Below are 27,069 nucleotides of genomic sequence, written 5' to 3' on the forward strand. Positions count from 1 at the left end.
CGAGAGGGCACGTCAGTCTCAGCCAGGCGTCGTGTGAATTGCAGCTGGTGCCGAAGGCGGAGGTGGCACCTGAGCGGTGAGCCGTTGGGTTGGAGGCCGTGGTGGCAGGCCCGGGAGTCGCCGGGGGCCAAGGAGGTGTAGAGACCTGATTAGGGGACTCGGGAGGTATAGCGGGTGGCGTGTGTCGGGGGGTGGTCCCCTTTCGGGATCACAGTTGCCGGAACGAGGCTGCCGGAAGTGCGCTGAGGGGGTTTTCTTCTCCTCGGGAACCCGAGGGGAAACTGAGGCTCGGGGTGGGGCTCGGAACTGGGGGAAGCGCTGAGGCCGCCGTCTTTTCCTGCGAGCAGAAGATGTCGGACAGCGAAGACAGCAACTTCTCCGAGGAGGAGGACAGCGAGCGCAGCAGTGACGGCGAGGAGGCCGAGGTCTGTGGCTGGGACGCTGGGGAAGGCATTGCGCCTGGGGACAGGACCAGAGCAGAACGGCCCATGTGGGAGCTTAGCGGGGATCAGAAGGAGCTCTGGCCTCTGGGAGCTTCCAGGTTGTCGGGAGAGATAGGGAAGTAGGCAAGCCCAAGTCAAGCAGAGGCTCAGGTGCTGGAGGTCGGGATGTTCCAGGTCCAGTGAGATAACAAGTGATGTGTTTGAAGGACTTGGCATATAGTAAGAACTCACTATTAGTTTTTATTTTTAGGTGTGCTCAGTCATTCCAGAAATATACTTCTAGTGTCTACTACATGCTAGACGCACTTCTTTACCCTTGGGCTACACCAGTAAACAAAACAGATTTTTAGAATCTGTCTTTGCTCTGGTGAAGGTAAACAAACATAACTGAGAAGTAAATCATTTAGTTAGCTAGAAGGCACTCTGGAGAAGAGTAGAGTAGAGAAGGGGAATAGGGAGTGCTGGTTGCACTTTGAGTAGGGTGATCAGGGTGATCATGGTGAGTCTGGGAGGGTGACATTTGGAAAAAGATTTGTGAGGTGAGTGAGTGAGTCATGTCATGTGGAAGAAGGGTGTTCCAGTAATGGGGAACTGCAAGTGCAAAGTTGGGAGCATGTCTGTGGTGTTCAGAAAGTAACAAGAAGTTCAGTTTGGCTGGATCAGAGTGAGTGCAACATAGAAGTAACAGGAGCCAGATCTTGTCGAATCTTAAAGGCTGTGGTGAGGAATTTGTCCTTAACTGAGTGAGATGAAGCCATGAGAAGGTTTTGAGCAAAGGAAGCATGTGATCTAATACTTTGAAAGGATCACTTTAGCTTCAACCCAAAGGGGTCTGTTGAATGTCACTGTTTTAGGAACCAAATAAACATTTCCTGGGACATATCTGATTTCAAATATTATTTTATTGGCTATTAGCCTGTTTTATTTATCTCTCATTTACTCATTTGTTGAACAGGTAAATGTTTGAGCATCTATTGCTATGTTCCAGACACTTCCTAGGTGTTGGAGAGAGTGGAGCAAGGCAAATTTCTGCCTTCACAGAGTTTACACTTAGTAGGCAACAATTACAAACAAATAGATGGGAGTATGATTATAGAAACGTTAACTTATTGCTTAAGTTAGTTGCCAACACTTGTAGAAATTTCATGTAAAAATCAAGCTTTCTTGCTTTTCTGGGACAATGGGAGGAGCCAGCAATCTGAGTGACACCCACAGCAGCCGTTTTCTCAAGAAGTGGCACCCCCTCTTTAAAGTTAGGAATTTTCTCCAGTTCCCGGGATATATTAATTGCCATTTGTCATCATGCAGATTTAAGAAAAGGAAAGATTTCATAAACCTGTGTTCTGGAAAACATCAGGTAGGTGAAGAGTGCCATAGGTTTCCCTTGAGCTGCCCTACTTATTTACGTTTCCTGTTTGCCCTCTGCAGGCATTTGATTGTCAATCCTTGTTGTGTCCTTTGGGGAGTCCTCAGCTTGCCATGGTGGGAATGGGACGAGGGAAGATGACACGAAGGGCCTTTACTTGAAGCTGTCTCACTGAGTCCTTGGTCTCTGACTCATGGCTTCAAGACACTTTGCTTGTGGTTAAAGTCTGAGGGTAATGAGACCCTCATGAGCTCTCTGTCTTGAGGTGGAGGTAGTTTTATAAGCAGATGGTTACTCCAGGGGATGCTGAGGACGGACTGTGTAAGAGCACGTTCAAGCCCTGAGGTAACATAGAGATAGTAGTGAGAGCTATCTCCTCAGAGGATGCGGAGCCAGGTCTGGAGAGAAGACTGCTGGGACTGAGCCAGGGGGATGATGGCAGGGTTCCTAGAAGTCAGGCTGTGGTCCTCTTGTAGTTTGAGTTGTTAAAGTAAGGGACATCGTGGGCTAGTTAGGATTCTGTATTAAGCAAATAGAATTGACCCTTGAACACGAAGGATTTGAACTGCTTGGGTCCATTTATATGTGGATTTTTGTTCAGTAGTAAATTGTGCTGCATGATCCAAGATTGGTTGAATCCTGAGATGCAGAACCGTGGATACAGAGGAACCTTGTATTCGGAGGGCTGGCCATAAGTTATGTGTGGATTTTTGACTACACAGAGGGTTGAAGCCCCTAACCCCCATGTTATTCAAGGGTCAGCCTTATTTTTTTAAAGTCATTTTCTGTTCCCAGCCCCAGGCTGGGTGGTGTGTTAGGGACCCAGCAATGCCTGAGCTAGCATGGGCCTTTCACTGAGGGAGCTAGCTCTCGGTGGTCAGGGCTGTGATGGAGGAAGCCCAGAGAGTTGTGAGCCCAGAGAATGTGCCTGACTTTCCCTGGTGGGGAGAGGGCAGGCATCACTTCCTGGGCATCACTTCCTGGAAGAGAGGGTATTTTGATTGAAGTATGAACAAGAGGCAGAAGAGAAAGGCTTTTTATGCTGAGGACCGGCACGGATGATGGACAGTGCGATGAGAGCATGCTGCAAGTGGTTCAGTGTGGCTCAAACCTAGCATTTAGGAGGGGGAGCCCAGCGAGGCGGGATGAGAGGGAGAGGCAGAGGGTACAGTGTGCACTCCCAGACCAGACTGCTAGGGAGCTGGTTCTTTACCTGAGAGCAGTGGGGAGCCGTGGCTGTGTTTTAAGCAGGGGACCAAATGATCAGATTCGTGTTTTTTTGTTTTGGTTTGGTTTGGTTTGTGTTTGTTTTTTGGCCGCATGGTGCGGCGTGTGGGATCTTAGTTCCCTGACCAGGGATTGAACCCGTGCCCCCTGCAGAAGTGTGGAGTCTTAACCACTGGACCGCCAAGGAAGTCCCCCAGATTCGTGTTTTAGGTCATAGTTTCCCAAAACTGTAGGATGTTTTCCGGGTGAGGAGTAATGAGAAGTGCTTTTAGGTGGAATAAGCATAAGACCTGAAGCGACATTGACTCATTTAGTGAGAAAGTTATTTTCTTTTTAGTTGCACACCCTGTCTTTTAATTGGGTCATGGAGAAAGTTTCACTTTAGTGCTACTGTGTCTTGAACACCTTTCTGAAATTTGCTAGTCTCTGTGTTTGGGAGGGAGAACAGGCCTTCAACTTAGCCTGCAGCAGGTGACAATATCATGTTGGGACTTAGTAACATTGTTTTCATTGCTTTGCTTTTATCTTTATGGTTACTTTCTGTTTATAACTAGCTAACCTTTAAAGAGTTTTAACTTCTGAAACATTTCAAAACAAAAAAGTTTGCCTCAGAAGTAAAAATTTTAGTGAATTTAAAGAAAATATTAGATAAATGGGTTGTACCGATGTGGACATGGCAAGAAGTCATGAAGTTAATGAGGGAAAGGTTGAAGTTTGGGGAACACTGTTTTGTGTGGGTCATTTCCTTTTGTGGTTTGTATGAAAAAGAGGGATTGGAGGCCAAGAGACAAGAAAGGAAGCTGGGGCAAGGATTTAGATTTAGAGGGCAAAGTTCTAGCCTAGGCTAGGGGCTGTGCAGATGGGGAAGAAGGGACGGATTGAAGAGATGATGCTCAAAAAGCAGAAAGGTCAAGAATTTGGTTCCTAATGGGAGCTAGAGGAGGCAAGCACAGGTCTAGGGGAAGACACCGAGGCCAGTTTGGGGTGTGGTGGTTGTGAAGGGCTCAGAGGACATCTGAGGAAGGTATCCAGGAGGCTGCTGGCACAGGAGGGTCTCTAGTTCTGGAAAAAAGTAGGAGACTGGAGACAGATGGGATGTCATCTACAGAGACAGTAGGTGAGATCGTGGAAGGTAAAATAGCCAGGAAGAGAGTGCATGGAGGGAGAAGGAAAGTGGGCCCTTGGTTGAACCCTGGTGATTGAAGCCAGTATTTGAGAGGTGAGCACAGTAAAGGGCGCCTGCAGAGGAGCGGGCGGAGAGGTTGGAGAAAAGCCAGGAGAGTGCGATGTGGCGGACACCAAGGGAAGAGCATTTGCCCGCATAGAGAGTGGTCGGTGGTGTGAGAGGTCTTATAGGTAAGGACCAAAGAATGTCCATAGAATAGCTGTGAGAGGCGGTCGGTGGCCTTGGCAGCAGTGTAGACTGGAAACAGATGTGGGAGTCGATGTCACAGAGATGTCCACCACAGCCAAGGGAGTGGATGAGATGGCCCGGGGGAGCTGTAGCATGGAAAGAGACAAGAGCCAAGGACCAAACCTAATGGAGTGATAACATTTAAAGGCTCCGTGGAGGCTAGCAAGGAGATCTAGTTGGGGGTGGGGTCAGCTCCCAGATACTGGTTGGGTGGATGGTGTTGCTGTCACTGAGATAGGATGGCTACCAGGGAGGCCTGGCCGGCGGGGAAGGGCATGTATGCAGAGCAGAGGGGGCTGTGATCGTCCAGGCAGAGCTGAGGTCAGATTTAGGGGTGGAGAGCTTGGTGTCTGGATTTGGGGGGTTCAGTACACTGGTGCCCCAACCCTACCTGACCCTGCAGGTAGAGGAGGAGCGGCGGAGTGCAGCAGGTAGTGAGAAGGAGGAAGAGCCTGAGGAAGAAGAGGAGGAGGAAGAGGAGGAGGAATATGATGAGGAAGAGGAGGAGGAAGATGATGACCGGCCCCCCAAGAAACCCCGCCATGGCGGCTTCATTCTCGATGAGGCTGGTATGTGACAGGGCTGGCGAGTGCTGAGCAGAGGCTGGACTTGCATCTTCAGTTCTATTTCTCCAATGTACTTTTTAAACATTTTCTTTTGGTAAATGTCAAGCACACAATCGTAGGGGAGTTTACAGAGCCCCGTGTGCCGTCACCTGGCATCAGTAGTGAGCAGCTCAGTGCCGCACCTGCTTTGCTTATTTCCTCCTCCCACCCACCACTGGATGATGTGGAAGCCAATCCCAAGTACATAATTTAACCCCCAAAGATTTCATATGTATTCCTATAAGATAGATCCTTTTAAAACCCAGTTACAATGCCATTATCCTCCTTTAAAAAACTACTAATCGTGAAAAGCTCAGATGACCTAGAAGTAGGCAGCCGGACGGGGTAGCGGAGGCTGACAGGTGCAGGTCCCTTCTGGCTTCTCTCTGCTCTTTTCTCCACGTGGCCCTGGGCAAGTTGCTGCCTGTCTGTCTGAGCCTCTTTTCCCCCTTGTACAGGGGGACAGGCAGTTCTGCCTACTTCAGCAGGGATATTTTGGGGATTTGGGGGACTACGCATGTAAAGCACGTCAAGGTGATGGCAGCCCAAAGTATAATGCCCAGCCTGCAGTAGGCCCTCGGAAAACAGGGTTATTATTTATGTTACATAGACCCACAGTGTCTCTGCTGTTGTGTAACCGCTTTTCTCTTCAATGCTTGTGGAGGTAGATATAACATAGATAGTTTAGGTTAAATGAGTTAATTCTTGTAAGGAAAGTTTTCTGAACATTTGGCAAGTACTCTGTAAATTTTAGCTGCTCTCATCATCATCATCATCATTGTTGAAATATCTGTTTTTTCCAGTGGCTGCACATTGTTCCATTCTGTGATGTGCTTTATTGAACCAGTCTCTTGTGGGACATTGATGTTGTTTGAAGTTCTCAGTAGTATAAGCAACACTGCCGTGAGCATCTTCATATAACATTTAGACTCACATATGCAAGTTATTACCTAGATCAGGCGTTCTTAATCTTTTTTGTACCGTGACCCCTTTTGGAGACTGGTGAAACCTATGGAAGTGTGATTCCCTGACCCTTCTCAGAATCATGTTCTGAAATGCATTAAAAAAAATGCATAGGGGCTTCCCTGGTGGCGCAGTGGTTGGGAGTCCGCCTACCGATGCAGGGGACACGTGTTCGTGCCCCAGTCTGGGAAGATCCCACATGCCGCGGAGCGGCTGGGCCCGTGAGCCATGGCCGCTGGGCCTGCGCGTCCGGAGCCTGTGCTCCGCAACGGGAGAGGCCACAACAGTGAGAGGCCCGCGTACCGCAAAAAAAAAAAAAAAAAAAAATACATAGGATTCCAAAGAAAACAATTATATTGAAATACAGTATCTAAATATTAAGAGAACATTGTGATGTATGTGCTTCTTTTTTAGCACATTGAAATAACAAGATTTAGTGGAGGCTCTGTTAAGAATTTAATATTGAAGTAACACTGATTGTGAGTAATATTTTGAGATATTTATAGCTGTACTGTGCTATGAAAATATCAGATTTCATGGCTAACACTACTGTGGTTTGTTGCCATTGCGCAAAATTGATGTAAATACTAAATTTCACTTAGAGATTAGTGAAAATGAAGATGTAGTCTTTTCATCTAACACAGACGTGGCAGATTTTTTACATGGTAAATCCCTATAAGTCAAATTGCTTGACAATGGGGATGCATATGTTTTTAAAGCTTTTTGATATCTTTGGCCAAATATCAGCTCCTGAAAAAGTCACTACTTGATACTCCCACCATCCATAGATGAGAATGCTTGTTTCCCACACGCAGGTAAAGAGGAGCGACTTGAAACACCACCCTTCATTTTCTTGGGACCTTCTTACCTGAGGGGAAACCAGGGAACAGAGGGGCAGGAGATGCTCTAGGTGTTCCTGGTTCTCAGAGAGCTTCGGCCCTTTTCTGAAAGGCTGAGAGGGAGGGAGTCCTTGCTTAGAGAGAAAGTCTTAGACAGCAGATGGGCTCAGATCAAGAGAACGGATAACATGCCATGTGACAAAGATGTGGGCCACTAGGGACACCCACTTGGTGGTGGTGGGAGTGACATTCAGCACTGCCTGTGGCGGTGCCCATTAACATCTACCACATCAGGACCCTAGATCCAGCAATTCCCTTTTAGGAGTTCACCCCACAGGTACATGAGGATACAAGAACAAAGACACTTGCTGCGATCCTGTTTGCAGTTTCAAATGTTTGGTGACCTAAATGTCCATCGATGATAAGGGCCTGGTATAATGAACTATAGGACAGATAGTGAGGCGTGTGCTGCTGTGGAAGAGCTCCAAGCTACTAGTATTGCTTTAAAAAAGAGGGTGGGACAGAACAGTGTGTTTAAAAAATTGTGTGGAAGGGGACTTCCTTGGTGGCGCAGTGGTTAAGAATCCGCCTGCCAATGCAAGGGACACGGGTTCGAGCCCCGGTCCGGGAAGATCCCACATGCCGCGGGGCAACTAAGCCCATGCACCACAACTACTGAGCCTGCGCTCTAGAGCCCACGAGCCACAACTACTGAGCCCGCGTGCCACAACTCCTGAAGCCTGTGCGCCTAGAGCCCGTGCTCTGCAACAAGAGAAGCCACCGCAGTGAGAAGCACGCAACCACAATGAAGAGTAGCCGCCGCTCACCACAGCTAGAGGAAGCCCACGCGCAGCAACAAAGACCCAATGCAGCTATAAATAAATAAATAATAAATAAGTTTATAGAAAAAAAATTGTGTGAAGGGAAAATAGTGGTGGGGGGTCTATATGCATTTCTTATATAAGGTCAGATTACCTCTAGACTAGAAGCTGGTCACACAGTTGCATCTGAGAAAGGGGACTGAAAGGGGTGAGAAAGGGGACTGAAAGGGGTTAGAAATGGGAGGGAGACTCACTGTACACTTACATCCTCTGTACACTTTGGATTTTTTCGTTGTGTGTTTCAGTTTTTAGTGTAATATTCGATACATACAAAAGAGTATATGTTATGTAGTGGAGAGGTTAAGCGCATGGACCTTGGAGCCAGACTGCCTCTCAGGTGTCAGAGAGTCTTTAGGCAAGTTAGGTGACCTCTCTGGGTCTCAGAGCCCTTACTGTAAAATTAGAACAATGGTGGTACCTCCCTTAGGGTTGCCAGGATGATTCAATGAGGAATTTGGAAAGTACTTAGAGGAGGGCAGGGCACACAGTACGCTGTCAGTAAGGGTTGGCTGTTACAAATGTAAGCGAATAATAATAAAACCAACAAACCACAAACCCTATCTTTAAAAAAACAAACAAAAAAAACCTATATACCAATTTTCCCTTCCCTTGATAGTTGGGAGGGAACTTTTCTGCTTCCTTGTTTTTATCTTATTTTTAAAATGGATCTGTGAGTGGTAGGGGGAGGGATGACTTCTAGAGTCAGGCGGATCTGCACATTAGACCTGACCCTGCTGCTTGAAGCACTTCTGAGGCTTTGGGTGAGAGCCTCACCTGTCCGAGCCTCAGTGTCCTGACCTGTGAGGTGGGGATTTGTGGTGCCTGTTGCCCAGAGGAGATGTTTCCTGGGAGCTGTTGTCATGAGGTCATCTTTTCCCTGGATGCCCCCCTGACCACCTGGTGTTCCTGTTCCAGATGTGGACGATGAGTATGAGGATGAGGACCAGTGGGAGGATGGAGCAGAAGACATCCTGGAGAAAGGTGTGTGTGGGCCCCACCTCTGGGAGACCGCTGGGGGTGTGGCCGAGAGGGTCTTGAGAGCCTACCCCCACCCCCATGCCCGGAGCCACCCCAACCCACACCCTCCTCACCTTGCTTCTTTCTGTCGTTGCCAGAGAGGCCAGCTCCGCACCCTTTTCCTTTTAGGCCCATGAGTTGGGGGGATGGGGGCTGTGGAGAGAGGACTCTGGGCTCCTAGGGCCCCAGTGAATCCCTTCTGGGGGCTGTAGGGGTGGGACAGACTCTATCCCAAGATACCCCCCACTTCCTGGGCCAGTGCCACCCCTTCCCTGTTATTTTTCCGTTCTGTGCGCCTCATACATTTCGGCTTCTCCCCCCACCACCTGGTGCCTGGCCTTTACTTTTGATTTTCAACCTTCTTGTGTCCCTCCCTTCCCCTTCCCCCAACCCATTGGTTGATTTCGCTGCTATAATTTGGCTCATACTTTGTCTGCCCTCGCCCACCACCACCACTACCACCACCACCACCACCACCACCACCACCTCCTCTTCCTCCAAGTAGAAGAGATTGAAGGTAAGAACCTGAAAAGTGTGCTTCCCCGACCCTCCTCCCATATCCTGACATCTCCTCCTTCCTGCCTGTGGCACCCTCCCTCACCCCTGACCCCTCCCCGGCCCCGGGGGCTCTGACTCACGTAGGGTCCAGAGGCAGGGGGTCTGGGGCCAGGTCTCCAGCAGTTGTTGGCCTGGGAAAGCGTGTATGTGTTTATGTGTGCGTGTATGTGTGAGTGTGAGCATTGCCGGTAGCAGGGTGAAGGGGTGGGGGCTCTGGGACGGAGTTCAGGATGTGCTTAGGCAGTGGTGATGAGATGGGGAACAGCTGGAGGTCCCCAACTGCTGGGCCCCATCCCCAAGGAGGACACTGAGAAGCAGGATGCTGAGTAGGCCAGAATAGGAAGGTGAGGGTTACGGGTTTCCTCAGTGAGGTATCTGCCGCCCCAGGACCCACCTCTGACCCCCTTAACCCCCACCGCTTTCTCCAGGCCCCTGCTTGCTCTTCATCTCCCCTTACTCACCCCATCTGCCCATTTTTTTTGCAGCCTCCAATATCGACAATGTTGTCTTGGATGAAGACCGTTCCGGGGCTCGCCGCCTACAAAACCTCTGGAGGTAAGCAGTGAGGGGAAAGGGAGGTTTGGGGGCAGGTCAGCCCACCCTCCTCTCCCCAACCTTCAATTCTTGTTTACTTTCCCCCTCACACCTCAGGGACCAGCGAGAAGAAGAACTGGGCGAGTATTACATGAAGAAATATGCAAAGTCATCTGTGGGAGAGACGTAAGGGTGTGGGCTGGGCTGATGGGAGGCTGGGAGCCAGTGGTTCCTCTCTGAGAAGGGTCAGGGGTCTGACAGACCCCTTCCTTCCTGACGGCCTTTCTCTCTCCAGGGTGTATGGAGGATCCGATGAGCTCTCGGATGACATCACCCAGCAGCAGCTGCTCCCGGGAGTCAAGTAAGGGAGTGGGACAGGAGGGCCGAGGTGGGAATTTTTACTGGGGTGATGTGCCCACACGGCTCACTCTCTGAAATAAATCAGGTCACAGTGTCACACAGACAGAGTGGTGGATGGTGGGGAAAGAGGGGAAGGGCAGATTGGCACTGTTCTCCTTCTCTCTGCTTATGGATGGAAGGATGGAGAAGGGAGAGGGTGTGGAGGGAGAGGAAGAAGGATGGGTGTGGTGATTTGTATGTTTCATGATGAGGAGACAGTTTCACTAAAGGGCTTCCTTTTCCTCTCCTGTCAGGGATCCCAATCTGTGGACTGTCAAATGTAAGGTATGTGCTCTGGCCTCACGGCCTGGAGGAGGCAGGGGAATGGGAGAGGCGGCCTCGTTGGGGGGAACTCTCCTTCCATCTTTCCTGGGTCTCCTTGATCTGTCCGTCTCTTCCTTCTGTCTGCCTCTACATCCTTCTCTCTCCCCCCCCTCCCCTCTCCCTCCCTCAGTGTCTCCTCCTTGTTTTTCTTGCTGTCCATTACTCTTGCTCTGTAATCTCTCCATCTCTCTTGCTCCTCTCTCTCTCCTACTTTGTCTTTTTTGTGGCCACGCCACGTGGCTTGCAGGATCTTAGTTCCTCAACCAGGGATCGAACCCAGGCCCCTGGCAGTGAGAGCGCCAAGTCCAACCACTGGACCGCCAGGGAATTCCCGCTGTCTTACCCCATCTTTTTTGCCTGATGATTCTTTCTTTCTTTTTTTCATTGAGGTATAGTTGGCTTACAATATTATGTAAATTTCAGGTGTTCAATATAGTGATTCACAATATTTTAAAGTTACTCCATTTATAGTTATTAGAAAATATGGGCTATGTCCCCTGTGTTGTACAATGTATCCTTAAAGCTTTATTTTATTTTATACATAGTGGTTTGTACCTCTTACTCCCCTACCCTTACCTTGCCCTCCCCCGACTCTGTCTTTCTTGTTGCTGTCTCCTGCCCCCTTTTCTATGTCCTGTTCTCCATCTTGTCATTTCTCTTAAGTCTGCCTTTCTTCTTCCAGATTGGGGAGGAGCGGGCCACAGCCATTTCCTTGATGCGCAAGTTCATTGCCTACCAGTTCACAGACACGGTAAGTCGGGTAGGCAGGCAGCTTGTGGGTGAGAGACAGGTAAAGCCCAGAGTGAGGGACAGTACAGGTTCAGGGGTACCAGGTACCCCTTGCACTGAGCAGCACTGCCTGGTAGGTGAGCTGCTTCAGCTAGAAAATGGCCACTTTCTGGATCAAAGTGTTCTTCATGCCTGACAGAGATACTGTCTTCATTCTCTCTGCATTTCTGGCAGGATTCCCCAGCCTCTGCACCCCTCTGGAAGTCAGCCATCTAGCTCCCTGAGCCTTGTCTGCCTGAGAACGAGTTCTGCCTGTTCACCAACCCTGGTGGGCAGCTGTCACCCTCTTACTGTTTGGTTGGGAGTCCCACCATAGGGCAGTGTGGCTAAGTGCATCACAGAACAGGCCTTTTGGGAAGAGAATTCCTTCCTTCTCTCTTTCACTCCGTTATCAGAATCCACTGAGCCCCTCTGGGCTGGTCCCGGCATTGGGAGATGCTGAGGATACAGCTGTGACAGTGCCAGAGCTGGTCCCTGCCCCCAAGGGCTCGTGCACACACAACACACAAAACATGAAGTAATGCCGGCTGCATGCAAGGCAGCAGATGCTGCATGAAGGGCACAGATTTTTCTTGAGACTCCTGGGTTTTGAATCCTGCCCCTGCTGCTTCCTCACTGTGTGACCTCTATCAAGCCGCTTCCCCTCGTTGCGCCCCTTAATTGCCCCTCAGCATCATTAGGATTAAGTATATTTGAATATGTCCAACCCTTAGCCGGGACTTGTTCTGCAGCTTGTGTTCAGTAAATGTAATTGTTGTCATAGGCGTAATTGTTAGTTTTGGAACCAGGACGTGCTGGTTGGTAACTTTCTCACTGAATATGATTTGTGTTAGGCTGAGTGCATAGCTTTTACCTGCCAAACAAGTGGGTGTGTGTCAGTGGGACCAAGTGGACAGTTGCAGGATTTGCAAATCATGATTTTGAATGTGCTCAAACTTCTACCCTGTGCCCTGGGCAAGATTCTAGTGACCCCATTTGAGATGGGACTGAAGTGGTACATGTATATCATGAAAGCCAAAATCTCTCCATACCCAAGTCCCATTTTTCAGAAGTAATTACTGTTGGTTTGTGTGTCTTTCCAGACCATCTTCTCTGCATATTGAAAATAGGTATTTAAAAAAAATAAAATGGTATTATCTACGTATCATTCTGCAGAGAGCCTTTTGTCAATACCATAGTCCTCTTTCCATGACAGTAAACATAAGGTGGTTTCCGGTTTTCACTATCACAACGAATACGGAAACAAACTAGGTGCTTTTTAAAAAATTGAAATATAATTCACATAGTGTATGAAAGCATGTTGCTGGATTTGGTCTTCTACTATTTCATTAAAGATTTTTGCATCTGTGTTTATAAGGGATGTTGGTCTGTAATTTTCTTATGATGTCTTTGTCTGGTTTTGGTATCAGGGTAATAATGGATTCATAGGATTAATAGGGAATGTTCCCCCCTCTTCTATTTTTTGGAAGAGTTTGTGAAGGAGTGGTATTAATTTTTTAGATGTTTGGTGGATTTCACCAGTGAAGCCGTCTAATCCTGCGCTTTGGGGGTGTGTGTGTGTCTGTGAGAGAGTGTGTGTGTGTGTGTGTGTGTGTGTGTGTGTGTGTGTTTTGCTTATTAATTCAATATCTTTACCTCTTATAGGTCCATTCACATTTTCTGTTTCTTTTTGAGTCAGTTGTAGTAATTTATGTCTTTCTACAAAACATTCATTTCCTTTAGGTTATCTAATTTATTGGCATGCAGTTATTCATAGTATGCCTTAAAATTCTGTAAGTTTGGTTGGTTGTAATGTCCTTTCTTTCATTCCTGATTTTGGTAATTTGAGTTTTTTCTTTTTTTTCTTGGTCAGTCTGGCTAAAGGTTTGTCAAATTTGTTGATCTTTTCAAAGAACCAACTTTTGGTTTTGATGGCCTTCTCTTGTTTTTCTAACCTCTATTTTACTTATTTCCACTCTGATCTTTATTATTTCTTCCTTCTGCTTGCTTTGGGATTAATTTCCTCTTTCTCTTCTAGTTTCTTAAAGTGGAAGGTTAGGTTATTGATCTGAAAAAAAATTTTTTTTAAGTTGGTGTTTACAGCTGTAAATTTACCTCTAAGCACGGCTTTCTCTGCATCCCATAAATTTAGTATGTTGTGTTTTTGTTTTCATCATCTCAAAATATTTAAAAATTTTCCTCACGATTTCTTCTTTGACCCACTGGTTACTTAGAAGTGTGTTCCGCATATTTGTGAACCTTGTAAATTTCCTTTGATTTCTGACTTCATTCTGTGTGGTTGAAGAATATATTATACTTGATATGATTTCATTCCTTTTACATTTGAGACTTGTGTTGTAGCCTAACATATGGTTTATCCTGGAGAGTGTTCAGTGTAACCCTGAGAATTCCACTGCTGTTTGACAGAGTGTTCTAGCTATAGATGTCTGTTAGGTCTTGTTGGTTTGTAGAGTTGCTCAAGTGTTCTGTTTTCTTGTTGATCTTCTGTCTAATTGTTCTATCCATTGTTGAAGGTGGGGTATTGTAGTCTCCAGTTATTGGAGATAATAAATTTCTCTCTTCATTACTGTTGGGTTTTGCTTCCTATAGTTTGAGTCTCTGTTGTTAGGTTCATATATATTTATAATTCTTATATCTTCTTGATGGATTGAACTTTTTATCATTATTAAATGTCCTCTGTCTCTGGTAACAATTTTTGTCTTTAAGTCTGCTCTGCTGTTAGTATAGTCGCTCCAGCTCTCTTTGGTTCTAGTTGCTTTTTCCACAGAACATATGTTGGATATCTTTCTGTGTCACTACATATAGATCCATCTCATTGTTTTTTTAAGTACTACATTGTATTTCATGGTACAGGCAGACCTCGGAGATACTGGTTCCAGACCCTCACAATAAAGTGAATATCATAGTAAAGCAAGTCACACGAATTTTTTTGTTCCCCACTGCATGCAACAGTTATGTTTACACTATACTGTATTCTGTTAAGTGTGTCGTAGCATTATGTCTAGAAAAAACAATGTACATACCTTAACTAAAAAATAATTGCTGTTGGGAAAATGGCACCGATAGACTTGCTCCCTGCAGGGCTGTCACAAACCTTTAGTTGTAAAAACCACAATAGCTACAAAGTGCTATAAAGCCAAAGAGCAGTAAAACGAGTTATGTCTGTATGGTTATTCCATAACTTAACAAGTCCCTCTTTGGGGGCATTTTAAAATTTCCAGTCTTGTTTGTTTTCTATGCTAAATGGCTCTGCAGTGAATGTCCCTGTGTGGGGGTCATTGCACAAACATGTTTCTGTGGGATAAATTCCTAGAAGAGAGACTGCTGAGGTGGTGGTCATTCCTGGTACCAGCAGTCGTGTCTCACTGTCTCTTTTCACTGGCTCGGCCCTCCAGCCCCTGCAGATTAAGTCGGTAGTGGCACCAGAGCATGTGAAGGGCTACATCTATGTGGAGGCCTACAAGCAGACCCATGTGAAGCAGGCCATCGAGGGCGTGGGCAACCTGCGGCTTGGCTACTGGAACCAGCAGATGGTGCCCATCAAGGAGATGACAGATGTGCTCAAAGTGGTGAAGGAGGTGGCCAACCTGAAACCAAAATCCTGGGTCCGCCTCAAGCGGGGCATCTATAAGGACGACATCGCTCAGGTGTCCGGGGCCGGGCTGGGCTGGGGCGGCCGAGGAGGCCAGGGCTCTCTGTTCTGTCCTCCCCTCCTTTCTCTTCGCCCTTTCCAGCCCCCTGACTAGTGCAGAGAGCAGAACCCCACACGGATCAGGTGATGCAGAGTCTGGACTTTGTTGTGAGCACACAGGAAACGGATGACCATCTTCTGTGCATGTTCTGTGCATGTTGAGTAAAGATCTGAAGGTGGTGAGGGAGTGAGCCACGCGGAGTTCTTGGGGGAAGGGGTGTGGCAGAAGGCAGCCCATGAGCTAGGACCATCACTGGCCAAAGCAGAGTGAATGAGGGTGAGAGTGGCAGGAGATGAGCTCAGGGAGGCAGCGGGGCCTGTGACTCATCCTAGAGCCTTGGCTTTTACTGGAGTCAGATGGGAGGGTTCTAAGGGATACAGCGTGGCTTGGATTTTGATAGGATTACGCTGCTGACTGCATTGGGACTAGACCGCTGGTTCTCAAGCAGGGGTTCCCCCAGGGGACATTGCATAGTGAATGGAGACACTTCTGGTTGTTTCACCTGGGGAGGGAGTTGAGTCTGCTATCTAGGGGCTAGAAGCCAGGGGTGCTGCTAACATCTGTCAAGGCGTGGGACGGCCGCCACAACAAAGGCTTACCCGGATGAGAAACCCTGCAATAGACTGGGTGGACCACGGGAGCAGGGAGACCAGTAAGGAGACCTGCTGCCACAGCCTGGGTGGCAGGTGATGGTAGGACAGGACGGAGGCTGCGGTAGTAGAGGAGGGGGGAGAGGTCAGAAGTTTTGAAGGCAGAGCTGACCGGTTTGCTACCAGGTTGGATATGGGTGTAAGAGAAAAAAAGGAGTGAAGAATGCCTCCCACGTTGTGTGCCTGAGCAGAAGGAAGGATGGAGAGGGACAAGATGGGGAGAGGAGTGGGTTTGGGGCAATCAGGAGGTTAGTTGCAGTTATGCTGGGTGTGCGGGACCTTCTAGACATCCAGGTGGAGATGTCAAGATGGCAGTGGATACTCAGTTTCAGAATGGAGGGAAGACAGGCTAGAGAGTAAATCTGGGGGACTTGTCAGCAGTTTCATTTCTTCCCCATCACCCTCTGTCCCTTGCCCTTCCTGGCATCTCCTTTCCCTTTCTGTGTCTGGGGTCAGGAGGGGAGGGCTGGGCCCCTGCTGACCACCTGTCTGGCCTTCTCAGGTGGATTACGTGGAGCCCAGCCAAAACACCATCTCCCTAAAGATGATCCCGCGCATCGACTACGACCGCATCAAGGCCCGAATGAGCTTGGTATCGTGGGGACGTGCTGCCAGTGGGGAGAGGGGGTGATTGACACCCCTGCTGGTGGCCAAGCCCTCGTCCCTCACCCTTCCTACTCATGCCCCTTTTCCTGCACAGAAAGACTGGTTTGCCAAAAGGAAGAAGTTTAAGCGGCCTCCACAGAGGCTGTTTGATGCAGAGAAGATCAGGTGAGTGTCCTTGGGCTGGGCCAGGCCGGGTGCCCAGAGCTGTGGTGTAGGATGTGCCTTTGCAGGTTCCCCCACAGGGCTGGGCTCCCGGAGCCATCCATAGTTTGTGAGTGGTTAGCTTGGCAGTATAGCCTTAGCCACGTTATTTAACATCCTTGTGCCTTGGTTTCCTCTGCTGCAAAGATTATAATAGTAACCCCCACTTCCTAGGATTGTATTGAGACTCAAATGATTTAATATGCATGTGTACCCAGAACAACACTCGACACCTAGTAAGTGTGATTAATGGTATCACATATTGAAATGAGATTTATTGACACATCAGGCTTTATAAAGTCTCTTACCCTCATCTCCTGATGCCTGGACACCTCAGTTGTGGGTACAGAGCCCCTTCCACTCAGGGTGTCTCCCTCCCGCTCCCCGCTGGATAGAGCATTGGAGCAGCCCAGGGTTTCCAGTGTTCCAGGGCTGCCGGGGGCTCCAGCAGGAGGACAGGAGAGGAGGAGGTGGAGAAACGAGCCAGTGACACTTTTCCTCTGGTCCTGTTCTGGAAACACATCATGAGCAGCCAGTTTTTCATTCTGTTAAAGGCTGGACTATAGAATGAGCCTTTTGATTTGCCAGGCTGGGCTAATACCTCCAGCCCAGGCCAGATTAATACTTCACATGCCTGAATTAGACTCATTTACACCAGTGGTCTCCACCCGTCTGGACATCCCCTGCTGAGCACAAGCTAGAGTGACCCTTCCCTGCCCCCCAGTAGCCGGTCTGACGCAGTGCCCAGACATGCGCAGCTGAGCAGTCTCGCCTCTTGCTAAATGTAGCGTGTGAATGAGAAGATGATTGAGCAGTTGGCAGGAGGAGCTCAGCCTGCTCCCCAGCGCTCCCTTTTTGAGAGCGCGGCAGGCTTTCCCTCCCCACTCTAGAAGCACTGGCAGGAACTAAGGTCCCGCTGTCCCACATGCAGGGCCAGTAGAGTTAAGCACAGGCTTGCGAGTCCCGCCCCCATGCATTTGAATCTTGACTCTCAGACTCAAGGGCTCAGGCCATGTTGGCCATGTGGTGTGCCCTCCCTGAGCCTCGTTCTCTCATTTCCCTGGAAACAAGGCTCATATTACTGATGTCATGGGCTTTGGGGAGGAGTCAGTGAGGTCATATGTGTCCGTGAGTGTTAACTGTTAGCAGCGTCTGAGACTTTGTCTAGCTAGTACTCACCGAGTGCCTGCTGTGTGCCAGGCCCTATTATAGGGGAAATAGTGAATAAAAGATGCTAAGTCCTCCCCTTCTGGAGCTGCCATTCTAGTTAGGAAAATGGGTCAAACTTGCTGTAGTGGAAAATAAAGCAGGGACGGGGGGCAGCAGGGTGCAAGAAGGTGGGTGCTGTGCGCCCTTCCGTTGAGGCGGGGCCTTCGGGCTTTGTGAGAGGTCACTCTCGCCAAGGGGTGTGTGTTTTGGGAGGGGATGGCTCAGGCATCCTGTGTTCTTTTCCCCCTTTGCCAGCAGAGGAGACTGAGGTACAGCCAGATTCTCCTCTTAACCTCCACTTCCAATGTTCTCTCCCCCACAAACTCCCAGGTCCCTGGGGGGTGATGTCGCCTCTGATGGTGACTTCCTCATCTTCGAGGGGAACCGTTACAGCCGGAAGGGCTTTCTGTTCAAGAGCTTTGCCATGTCTGCTGTGGTGAGGGTCCCAGAGGGGGTCGTGCTAATGGCGGTGGGAAGCGGGGAGCCCAAGCTTTCTCCCTCCTGCAGTCCAGGCCCCAGAGCAGTAGGTTATCTGGGCTTGTCTTGGATCCTCAAGTTAGGAGTATCCCCAGGGGATTAATCTCACCATCTCTCCAGTCCCCTCAGCTGGGCTGTGACGCTGACTTTCATCCACTTCCTTCTCTCCCTCTTGTCTCTTGGGGCTCAGATCACGGAGGGTGTGAAGCCCACACTCTCTGAGCTGGAGAAATTTGAGGACCAGCCAGAGGGTATCGACCTCGAGGTGGTGACCGAAAGCACAGGTATTTGGTCCCGGTCAGTAACCCAGGCCAAGGAGGGGGCGGCCCATGGTGAGCAGCCCTCAATTTAGCCCTGTGCCTCCCCCCACAGGGAAGGAGCGGGAACACAACTTCCAACCTGGGGACAACGTGGAGGTGTGTGAGGGTGAGCTCATCAACCTGCAGGGCAAGATCCTCAGCGTGGATGGCAACAAGATCACCATCATGCCCAAGCACGAGGACCTCAAGGTGGGTACCATGCTGCCTGTATGTACGTGGTGGCTTGAGGGCATGACGAAACCGTGGAGTAATCTTGAGGTCACTGGTTTTAGTTTGCTTAGGGGTGGTTGTGTCTGAGGCTTATCTAGGCCCAACATGGTGTGTCTGGGGTGAGGCTGTCTCCAGGTGGGTCTGAGGAGGTGTCTAGTCTGGTGTCATATGTCTTGGGGACAGGCTGTCTCTGTGCGGGGTAAAGGGTTGTCCAGGCTGATATCCTGAGTCTCCGGGGCAGGCTGAGGTTGGTCCAGGTGGCCTGGGGTAGTCTGTGGTTGGGGGTGTGAGCCTGGAGTGGGTTTTGGCCAGGGTCTTTCTGAGACTACGAGTGGAATCTGAAGATGGGTGGACAGATGGGTTGTGATGACTTCCCCTGACTTGCTCGTTGTCCTCACACCCGATCCCTAGGACATGCTGGAGTTCCCGGCCCAGGAACTTCGGAAGTACTTCAAGATGGGGGACCACGTGAAGGTGATTGCCGGCCGGTTTGAGGGCGACACAGGCCTCATTGTGCGGGTGGAGGAGAACTTCGTCATCCTCTTCTCTGACCTCACCATGCATGAGGTAGCTAGCGGAAGGCTGGGAGTGGGGTGGATGTGCCAGGAGGAGACCGAGGCCGATGAGCCACGTGGACCCTGCTTCACCCTTTCCCATCTCCCACAGCTGAAGGTGCTCCCCCGGGACCTGCAGCTCTGCTCGGAGACGGCATCAGGTGTGGATGTCGGGGGCCAGCATGAATGGGGGGAGCTGGTGCAGCTGGACCCCCAGACCGTGGGTGTCATCGTGCGACTGGAGCGGGAGACCTTCCAGGTATGTGTGCTACACGCAGAGGCAGGTTTACTTTAGGGGCTTCCTCTCCCTCCAGCTCCTCATCCTGGGAGGTGGCCGAGCATGGTGACTAAGATCCCAGACTGCTCAGGGTTGCAGACCTGGCTCTGTCACCCATGGCCAGCTGTGTGATATCAGGCAGGTGCGTGTCATTTACCCTCTCTGTGCCTCGGTATCACACCCTGTGAAAAGAAGATAGCAGCAGCATGTACTTCGTTAGTTGTGACTGAATCCGTGATATCAGATACGTACCCAGGCATTCGGTGCTTTCTCAAGGGCTGGGTGCTGCTGGCGCCTTCCTCCCCGTCACCATGCACGTGGGAGCCACAGAGCGTAAATGCTTAGGACCCTGGGCTCTGGATTCACCTCTCAGCTCTGTTGCTCTGTGCTGTATGACCCTGGGCTAGTAACTTGCGCTCTCTGGGCCTGAGATTTCCCCTCTGTAAAATGGGAATTGTGACAACATCCATCTCAGAGGGAAATTTTGAGGCCTCAGTGAAATCTTGTGTGAAGAATTTAGCACGGGTCTGGCACCGAGTGATGGGTAGACGTTAGCTATTATGTTAACATCTGTTCCTCTGCTCATCTCTCAGGTCCCTGATGCTCAGTTGGAATGGAGGCTCCTCCCAGAGGGTGTTTTGGAATGACTGGGGACATTTTAGGTTGACCCAGTATCTGGGGGGTGGTTCCCTGACATTACCTGCCCCAGAGTCAGGGAGTCTAGACGTCCTGCAGAGCTTGCGACAGTTTCCTACAGGAATAATCATCCCACTGTAGGGAAGCCCTGCTCCACATCACCCCTTTCTACTCTCATCCCCTCAGTATCCCCTCCCCTCCCTCCATAGGTGCTGAACATGTATGGGAAGGTGGTGACTGTCAGGCACCAGGCTGTGACCCGGAAGAAGGACAACCGCTTTGCCGTGGCCCTGGACTCAGAACAGAACAACATCCATGTGAAAGACATTGTCAAGGTCATTGATGGCCCCCACTCAGTGAGTATAAGCTCCTGCCCGTCTGTCACATCTGAGAGAGTTGGGGTGGGGCATGGCCACGAGAGTGACTGTCCTTCCCCATCCAGGGCCGGGAGGGCGAGATTCGCCATCTATTCCGCAGCTTCGCCTTCCTGCATTGCAAGAAACTGGTAGAGAACGGGGGCATGTTTGTCTGCAAGACTCGCCACCTGGTGCTGGCAGGGGGCTCGAAGGTGAGACAGGCATGGTGGCACCCTGTCTGTTGGCTACCTGACTCGGCTCTCTGACCTACCCTGGCCCCAGGAGTGACAAGAATGGGCTTGTGGAGGATTAGGAGAACAAGTGTCAGTGTCAGGTCCTTGGCAAAGTATGGAAAAACGGTCATTGGGATACTGAGCTGTTTACCAAATCATTTGTTCATTCAGTTTTATTGTGCACCTGCTAGGTGCTTGACACTGGAGGTACGGCAGTGAACAAGACAGAAAAATCTCTGCCTTTCTAGTGCTGCTGCTCTGGAGATGAACAGATAAATAAATACATGCATAGTACTGCTGGGGCTGATGGCAAGCACTGTGAAGAAAAATAAAACGGGACAAGGAGATAGAGAATGCTGGGGGCTGCTGCAGGTGGCATTTGAGCAGAGACCTGAAGGAAGGGTCAGAGAGCCACCTGAATGTCTCAGGGGAAAGCACAGTTCCTGAGGTGGGATTTATAGGGAAGTTGTACAGAACCAGGTATCAGAAAGGAAATCAAACCTGGGATCTGGGGAGCTGGGACCAGGAGATGGTTTTCTCAGGCCCTGCAGGTGGAATGCTGAATTCCCATGGCTTGCAGTTTCTGTGTCACTGGGGGTTTAAATTCCTGACTACCACATTTTAGTCTCACTCCTTGCCCAAGGGAGGCCTGGGCCTCTTGATTGACAGGCCCACAATGGCATAGGGGTGACTGTTTTCCCAAAGGGAAATTGAGGCATTGTGACCAGAAAGAGGGAGGCATGGCTGCTGGGCAGGTTCAATCAGGAACTGTTCCCAAATGGCAGCAGGCAGTGTGGTGCAGGGGCCGGGAGCCTGTCACACAGGCCCTGCCTTCCCGTTCACTTCTTGCCCTTTCCCCAGCCGCGAGATGTGACCAACTTCACAGTAGGTGGCTTTGCCCCTATGAGCCCCCGGATCAGCAGCCCCATGCACCCCAGTGCTGGAGGTGAGGGGAATTTGGGGTGGGGATGTGTCTGGGGGGTGGAAGAGAGAGGCTGTTCAGCCCACACTCACTGAGTGTCTGCTCTGGGCTGGCCCGACCATGGTGGGGCTCACAGCCCAGGGGAGACCCGACCCCCACCACAGTGCAGCCCAGGGTGGCTAGGGCGGTGATGGGAAAGCCCAGGCCTCTGGTGGGGGGCCCCCAGAGGAGCCTCCTAACCCAAGGGTGGAGGGAGTCAGGTGAACAGGGGGCTGGAGGGTACCCTGACTGTGGGCATAGCACATGAGAGGATGGCCCCGGGGACTGGTGACAGTCTTCTTCCCCAGGTCAGCGTGGTGGCTTTGGCAGCCCGGGTGGCGGCGGTGGCGGCATGAGCAGGGGCCGGGGGCGGAGAGACAACGAGCTCATCGGCCAGACTGTGCGCATCTCCCAGGGGCCTTACAAAGGTGACCTGCGAGGCCGTGTGGAGGCCTGGGGAGGGGCACGGTGAAGGAGAGCCCACCCGGCCTGACCTCCTGCCTCCCCACCAGGCTACATTGGCGTGGTAAAAGATGCCACGGAGTCCACAGCCCGCGTGGAGCTGCACTCCACCTGCCAGACCATCTCAGTGGACCGTCAGCGCCTCACCACGGTGTACGGGCCAGGGCAGGGCTGGGAGGGAGGTTGTTGGGTGGTGCAAGGGCCCTACTTACCCCACTTGTTCTCTGTGTCTACAGGGGCTCACGGCGCCCGGGCGGCATGACCTCGACCTACGGGCGGACACCCATGTATGGCTCTCAGACGCCCATGTACGGTTCTGGCTCCCGCACGCCCATGTACGGCTCTCAGACACCTCTCCAGGATGGTGAGCACTCTCAGGGGATGGGGATGAGGGACAATGTGGGGGGATCTGGAGCCAGGACAGAACTGACGGACACACATCTCTCCCGTTCCAGGTAGTCGCACCCCGCATTATGGCTCTCAGACGCCCCTGCATGATGGCAGCCGCACTCCTGCCCAGAGTGGGGCCTGGGACCCCAACAATCCTAACACACCGTCACGGTGAGGGCCAGGAGCTGGGGGCTGGGGCAGGGTTCCCTGAGCCACTGGGTGTGTGTGCCCATGTGCGTGAATGGTTCTGCTGTGTTTCTGTGGGATGGATGGGCCTGTGTGGTCCACCCTGAGTTCTCTCCTCCCAGCCCCAGGCTGGTCATGTGAAGGGGTAGGCAAGGCTGGGGCTGGGGGCAAAGTAATCTCTCCAGCTCCCATCGTAGTAGCGTGCTGTGGTCAAGACCTGGGCTTGGAGACAAATTGTGTGATCTTGGTCATGTGACTTTGGGCAACCTCATCTCTATTTCCCAAGTCTCCTCACCTGTGAAATGGAGGCCTCTGGATGGGGCTGTTTGTGAGGATGAAGTTGCCTTGGTTTTGCCTGGTGTTCAGCGCTGTTCTGGAAGCATTTGCTGTATCATTGCGATCACCACAGTCATTCTCAACAGACGTCTCTCCCCAACAGGGCTGAGGAAGAATATGAGTACGCGTTCGATGATGAGCCTACCCCATCCCCACAGGCCTATGGGGGCACCCCCAATCCCCAAACACCTGGCTACCCAGACCCCTCGTCCCCGCAGGTCAACCCACAGTACAACCCGCAGACGCCAGGGACGCCAGCCATGTGAGTCCACTGGGGCTAGCCCTTATCAACCGCTGTCCAAACCCTCCCCACTGCCACCACCTCCTTCTCTCCCCTTCTAATGCCCCCAGCTAATGCCCCCGCCTCCTTGTCTCTGCAGGTACAACACAGACCAGTTCTCCCCCTATGCAGCCCCCTCCCCGCAAGGCTCCTACCAGCCCAGCCCCAGCCCCCAGAGCTACCACCAGGTGGCGCCAAGCCCAGCAGGCTACCAGAACACCCACTCCCCAGCCAGCTACCACCCCACCCCCTCGCCCATGGCCTATCAGGTACTGCTCACTTGGCACGCCCTTGAGGGTGGTGGGCTAGGATGGGCCTTGGACCTATAGGGACAACCAGGCCAAATAACCTGTTCCCAATGACCCCATCCCTTTTTCCCTACAGGCCAGCCCCAGCCCGAGCCCTGTTGGCTATAGTCCGATGACACCTGGAGCTCCCTCCCCTGGTGGCTACAACCCGCACACACCGGGCTCAGGCATTGAGCAGAACTCCAGCGACTGGGTGACCACTGACATCCAGGTGAAGGTGCGGGACACCTACCTGGATACACAAGTGGTGGGGCAGACAGGCGTCATCCGCAGTGTCACGGTAAGTGCCCAGGCTGGTGGGTGGGCAGGCATCCCTTCCTTTGGGGTCCCCAGTCTCTCTGGTTACTGTTTTCTGTTTTCTTTTTAACTGTCTATCCCCATTTTCCAGTACTCATTTATAGCTGGAAAAATAGATGTGGAAAGGTTTGGCATGTAAGCTCTACAGGGCAGGGACTTCTGCCTTTTGTGCACGTGGCTGGGCCCCCAACGGCCTGGGACAGTGACTGGCACCCAGGAGTGTGGTTACTTTTTGACATACTCTTCTGAGATCAGTTCAGTAACATGGACTAAGTGCTCCTCTGTGCCAGGCTTCGGCTTAGCGCCAGGCACCCACGCCCCCTGGGCGTTCCCAGCTCCAGCTCTGCTGGCCTCTCTCCATTCTTCTCAGCCACTGAATTCTCTGCAGCCTCAGGGCCTTTGCTTATTACTTTCCTCTGTCTAGAACTCTCTTCCTGCCATTCTTTGTCTAGTTAACTCCTACTCATCCTGCAAGAAAACACTTGGGCTGTCTCAGATCTGTCTCTTATGGGTCCATGTAATTCTTTTTCATGTTATCTACCTGTTTAAAAGCTTAAAGTTTACCCTGGTATGGTTCTTTGATTACCAAGCCTATATTTTCTTCCCAAGTAGCCCCAGTTCCTAGATGAGGGACTGACACCTTGTTGGCCCTTCAGTAAATATTAACTGAATTAATTAAACACCAGAGAGGAAGACAGCTCCAGGCCCTACCCTCACAGATTTCACATTCCAGTGGGAGAGACAGACACGTTTCCAGACAGTGACAGACCAAGTGGCCAGAGCTGGGATATGGGAAGCCCAGAGGACAAGGGGAGCTATGTGAACCCAGGGAGGCACCTTATCCAACTTTGGAAGGGATCAGGGAGGGCTTCCGGGAGAAGGTGACATCTGCGCTGAGACCTGAAGAATGAACAGGAGTAAGCCGAGAGAAATGGCTGGGGAAGGGGTTGAGTGTGTTCTAGATAGAGTGCATGTGCAAAGGCCTGGAGGTGAGGGAAAGCCTGGCACATTTGGGGGGTTGAAGTCTCTTCATTGTGGCTGGAACATAAAGATTCAAGGGGGAAGGTGAGTGATGAGGCCAGAGGAGTGGCTGGAGCTGGTCACATGCCAGCCTGGGGAACTTGGATTGTGTCCTCAGGGCACTAGTGGGTGGTGGAGGAATCTAAGCAGGGGAGTGGTGGGATCAGATCTGTGGTTTGGAATCAATTCACTATGTTGCTCTGTCGTAGTTGGATCAGGGGCTGGGAGCCCAGAGGGAGGTCAGGCTGTACTACAGGGCTGGGGGGAGGAGAGGAAGGAGGGAGGTGGGAGAGACCCTCGGAGGCTGAATGGACAGGCCACAGAGCTGGAGGTTGTTGGTGAAGTTGCTGACTAAGACGAGGTCTAGAGCTCTGGCTGGTGCCGGGGACCGTGGGGCCATCCTTGAGACGGAGACCCAGGATGAGAAGCGAGTGTGGGGAAGAAGCTGAGGCCAGTTTGGGGCACGATGAGTCAAGAGCCTGAGAAACAGTCTCCCTTTTGGCCTAAGTTAGCTTCATGCTGGAGCTTCCCTTGCTGAACTGATCACCCTGCCCCCATACACCACAGACCCCAGGCCTTGGAACCAGGCCCAGCCTTCACCTTTCCTGCCCCTGCGTCACTTTGGGAAAGTGACTTCTTAGAATAAGCCCTGATCCTATGTCCCTTGAGGGGGGGTATCAGTCCTGTGTTGGGAGCAGGCCAGGCTGACCAGGCTGTCCCCACCCCCAGGGAGGCATGTGCTCCGTATACCTGAAGGACAGCGAGAAGGTTGTCAGCATCTCCAGTGAGCACCTGGAGCCCATCACCCCGACCAAGAACAACAAGGTAAGGGAGGACAAAGGGATGTGGGGACATTGGGCTGCTGCCAAGGACCGTGACCCCATGTGTCGTGTCGTCCCTGCCCCCCCCCCAGGTGAAGGTGATCCTGGGTGAGGATCGGGAAGCCACAGGTGTCCTGCTGAGCATTGATGGCGAGGATGGCATAGTCCGCATGGACCTTGATGAACAGCTCAAGATCCTCAACCTCCGCTTCCTGGGGAAGCTCCTGGAGGCCTGAGGCAGGCAGGGTGGACTTGGGCAGATGAATCTGGTAGATGGAGAGTGTCCCTCCTTCCTTTCCTGGCCCTTGGCTCTGACACAGGATCTGGGCCCTGGAGCAGGGCTAGCCGGGTTGATCAGGATTTCTTTTATTTTCCTTTCTGGGTTCCTGTCTCCCTCCCTGATACTCATGGGAATCAGAGTAGAGTCGACAGGGAGGGTCCCCACCTTGTACTCCACCTTCCCCAGCTTTCTTTTGTGTTACGGTCTTTCAATAAAAAGCTGTTTGGTCAAAAGTCGTGCGTGTGTGTGTGTGTGTGTGTGTGTGTGTGTGTGTGTGTTCTGGTTTGTAAGTGGGGTCATTTGCAGACCCCACTTCCATGCTGTGTGGTCTTAGGCAAATAACAGTCCTACAAAAGCCTGTTTCGCCATCTAGAAAATGATACTCCCTACCCCAGAGGGCTGTTGAATGTATAAGACATTGGAAAGAGATTATTAGAACAGAGCCTGCCATGTGATTGACAAAGTTACATCTTACTCATGCTCGAGTTAAGTGAAAATCACTGAGTATCCCTCAGGAAACCTAAATTGCTCCTTTGGTGCAGGTTACAGCATTTGATAGTTTTTTCTCTTGAGCCCACATAGCAGTGACACCAGAATTGCCGTAGCTTGTGTAAGGGCGTGGGGATGGGGACCAGTGTGGAGAGTGGGCTTAGTACTTGACCTTCCTTCACTTTCCTCATTTGATATTCACATGTCTCTTTACAAATGTAATATAAACTGTATTATAAAATAGTTCAGATGTTTAAAAAGGTATGTCAGGAGCACCCATGTCTCCACCACCCAGCATAGGAACCGTATGTGTACCAGATAGGAAGGACCCACTTGAGCAGCACACCCAGTCCATTCCCTTCCAGAAGTAACCGCACCCTGAATCCTGTCTTTTCCTAACTTTGTACATTTACTACCTTAGTAAATGTCCCTAAATGTTGTGTGGTGATTTACATGTTT

General features: G+C 51.0%; 1 protein-coding gene across 2 annotated transcripts; it reads left to right on the plus strand.

Annotated features, from left to right (window-relative positions):
• Positions 1-26,354, plus strand: SUPT5H (SPT5 homolog, DSIF elongation factor subunit). 2 transcript variants are annotated; one of them, XM_081217065.1, is made up of 30 exons: positions 1-76; positions 348-425; positions 4,854-5,019; positions 8,654-8,719; positions 9,261-9,272; positions 9,799-9,868; positions 9,965-10,033; positions 10,143-10,208; positions 10,501-10,531; positions 11,253-11,321; positions 14,755-15,006; positions 16,204-16,293; positions 16,402-16,472; positions 18,048-18,153; positions 18,385-18,478; positions 18,567-18,703; positions 19,136-19,291; positions 19,391-19,537; positions 20,401-20,547; positions 20,634-20,759; positions 21,642-21,726; positions 22,050-22,169; positions 22,254-22,356; positions 22,440-22,567; positions 22,659-22,764; positions 23,219-23,377; positions 23,496-23,664; positions 23,780-23,983; positions 25,750-25,845; positions 25,934-26,354. In XM_081217065.1, the coding sequence occupies exons 2-30, from the start codon at positions 351-353 to the stop codon at positions 26,075-26,077; spliced, it is 3,264 nt and encodes a 1,087-aa protein (XP_081073191.1). In that variant the 5' UTR covers positions 1-76; positions 348-350; the 3' UTR covers positions 26,078-26,354. The 2 variants fall into 2 exon arrangements, with proteins under 2 accessions (XP_081073191.1, XP_081073192.1); XM_081217066.1 differs by lacking the exon at positions 9,261-9,272.
• The last annotated feature ends 715 nt before the right edge of the window (positions 26,355-27,069 follow it).

Source organism: Mesoplodon bidens (assembly GCF_964165515.1).
Source record: "Mesoplodon bidens genome assembly, chromosome: 18".
Classification (NCBI taxonomy): domain Eukaryota; kingdom Metazoa; phylum Chordata; class Mammalia; order Artiodactyla; family Ziphiidae; genus Mesoplodon; species Mesoplodon bidens.

Bases quoted from the DNA above. Each gene is read 5' to 3' on its own strand.
- SUPT5H (XM_081217065.1), top strand. From the start codon at position 351: ATGTCGGACAGCGAAGACAGCAACTTCTCCGAGGAGGAGGACAGCGAG. The intron at 16,473-18,047 runs GTGAGTGTCCTT...ACAAACTCCCAG, and splicing joins TTTGATGCAGAGAAGATCAG to GTCCCTGGGGGGTGATGTCG. The intron at 22,170-22,253 runs GTGACCTGCGAG...CCTCCCCACCAG, and splicing joins CTCCCAGGGGCCTTACAAAG to GCTACATTGGCGTGGTAAAA.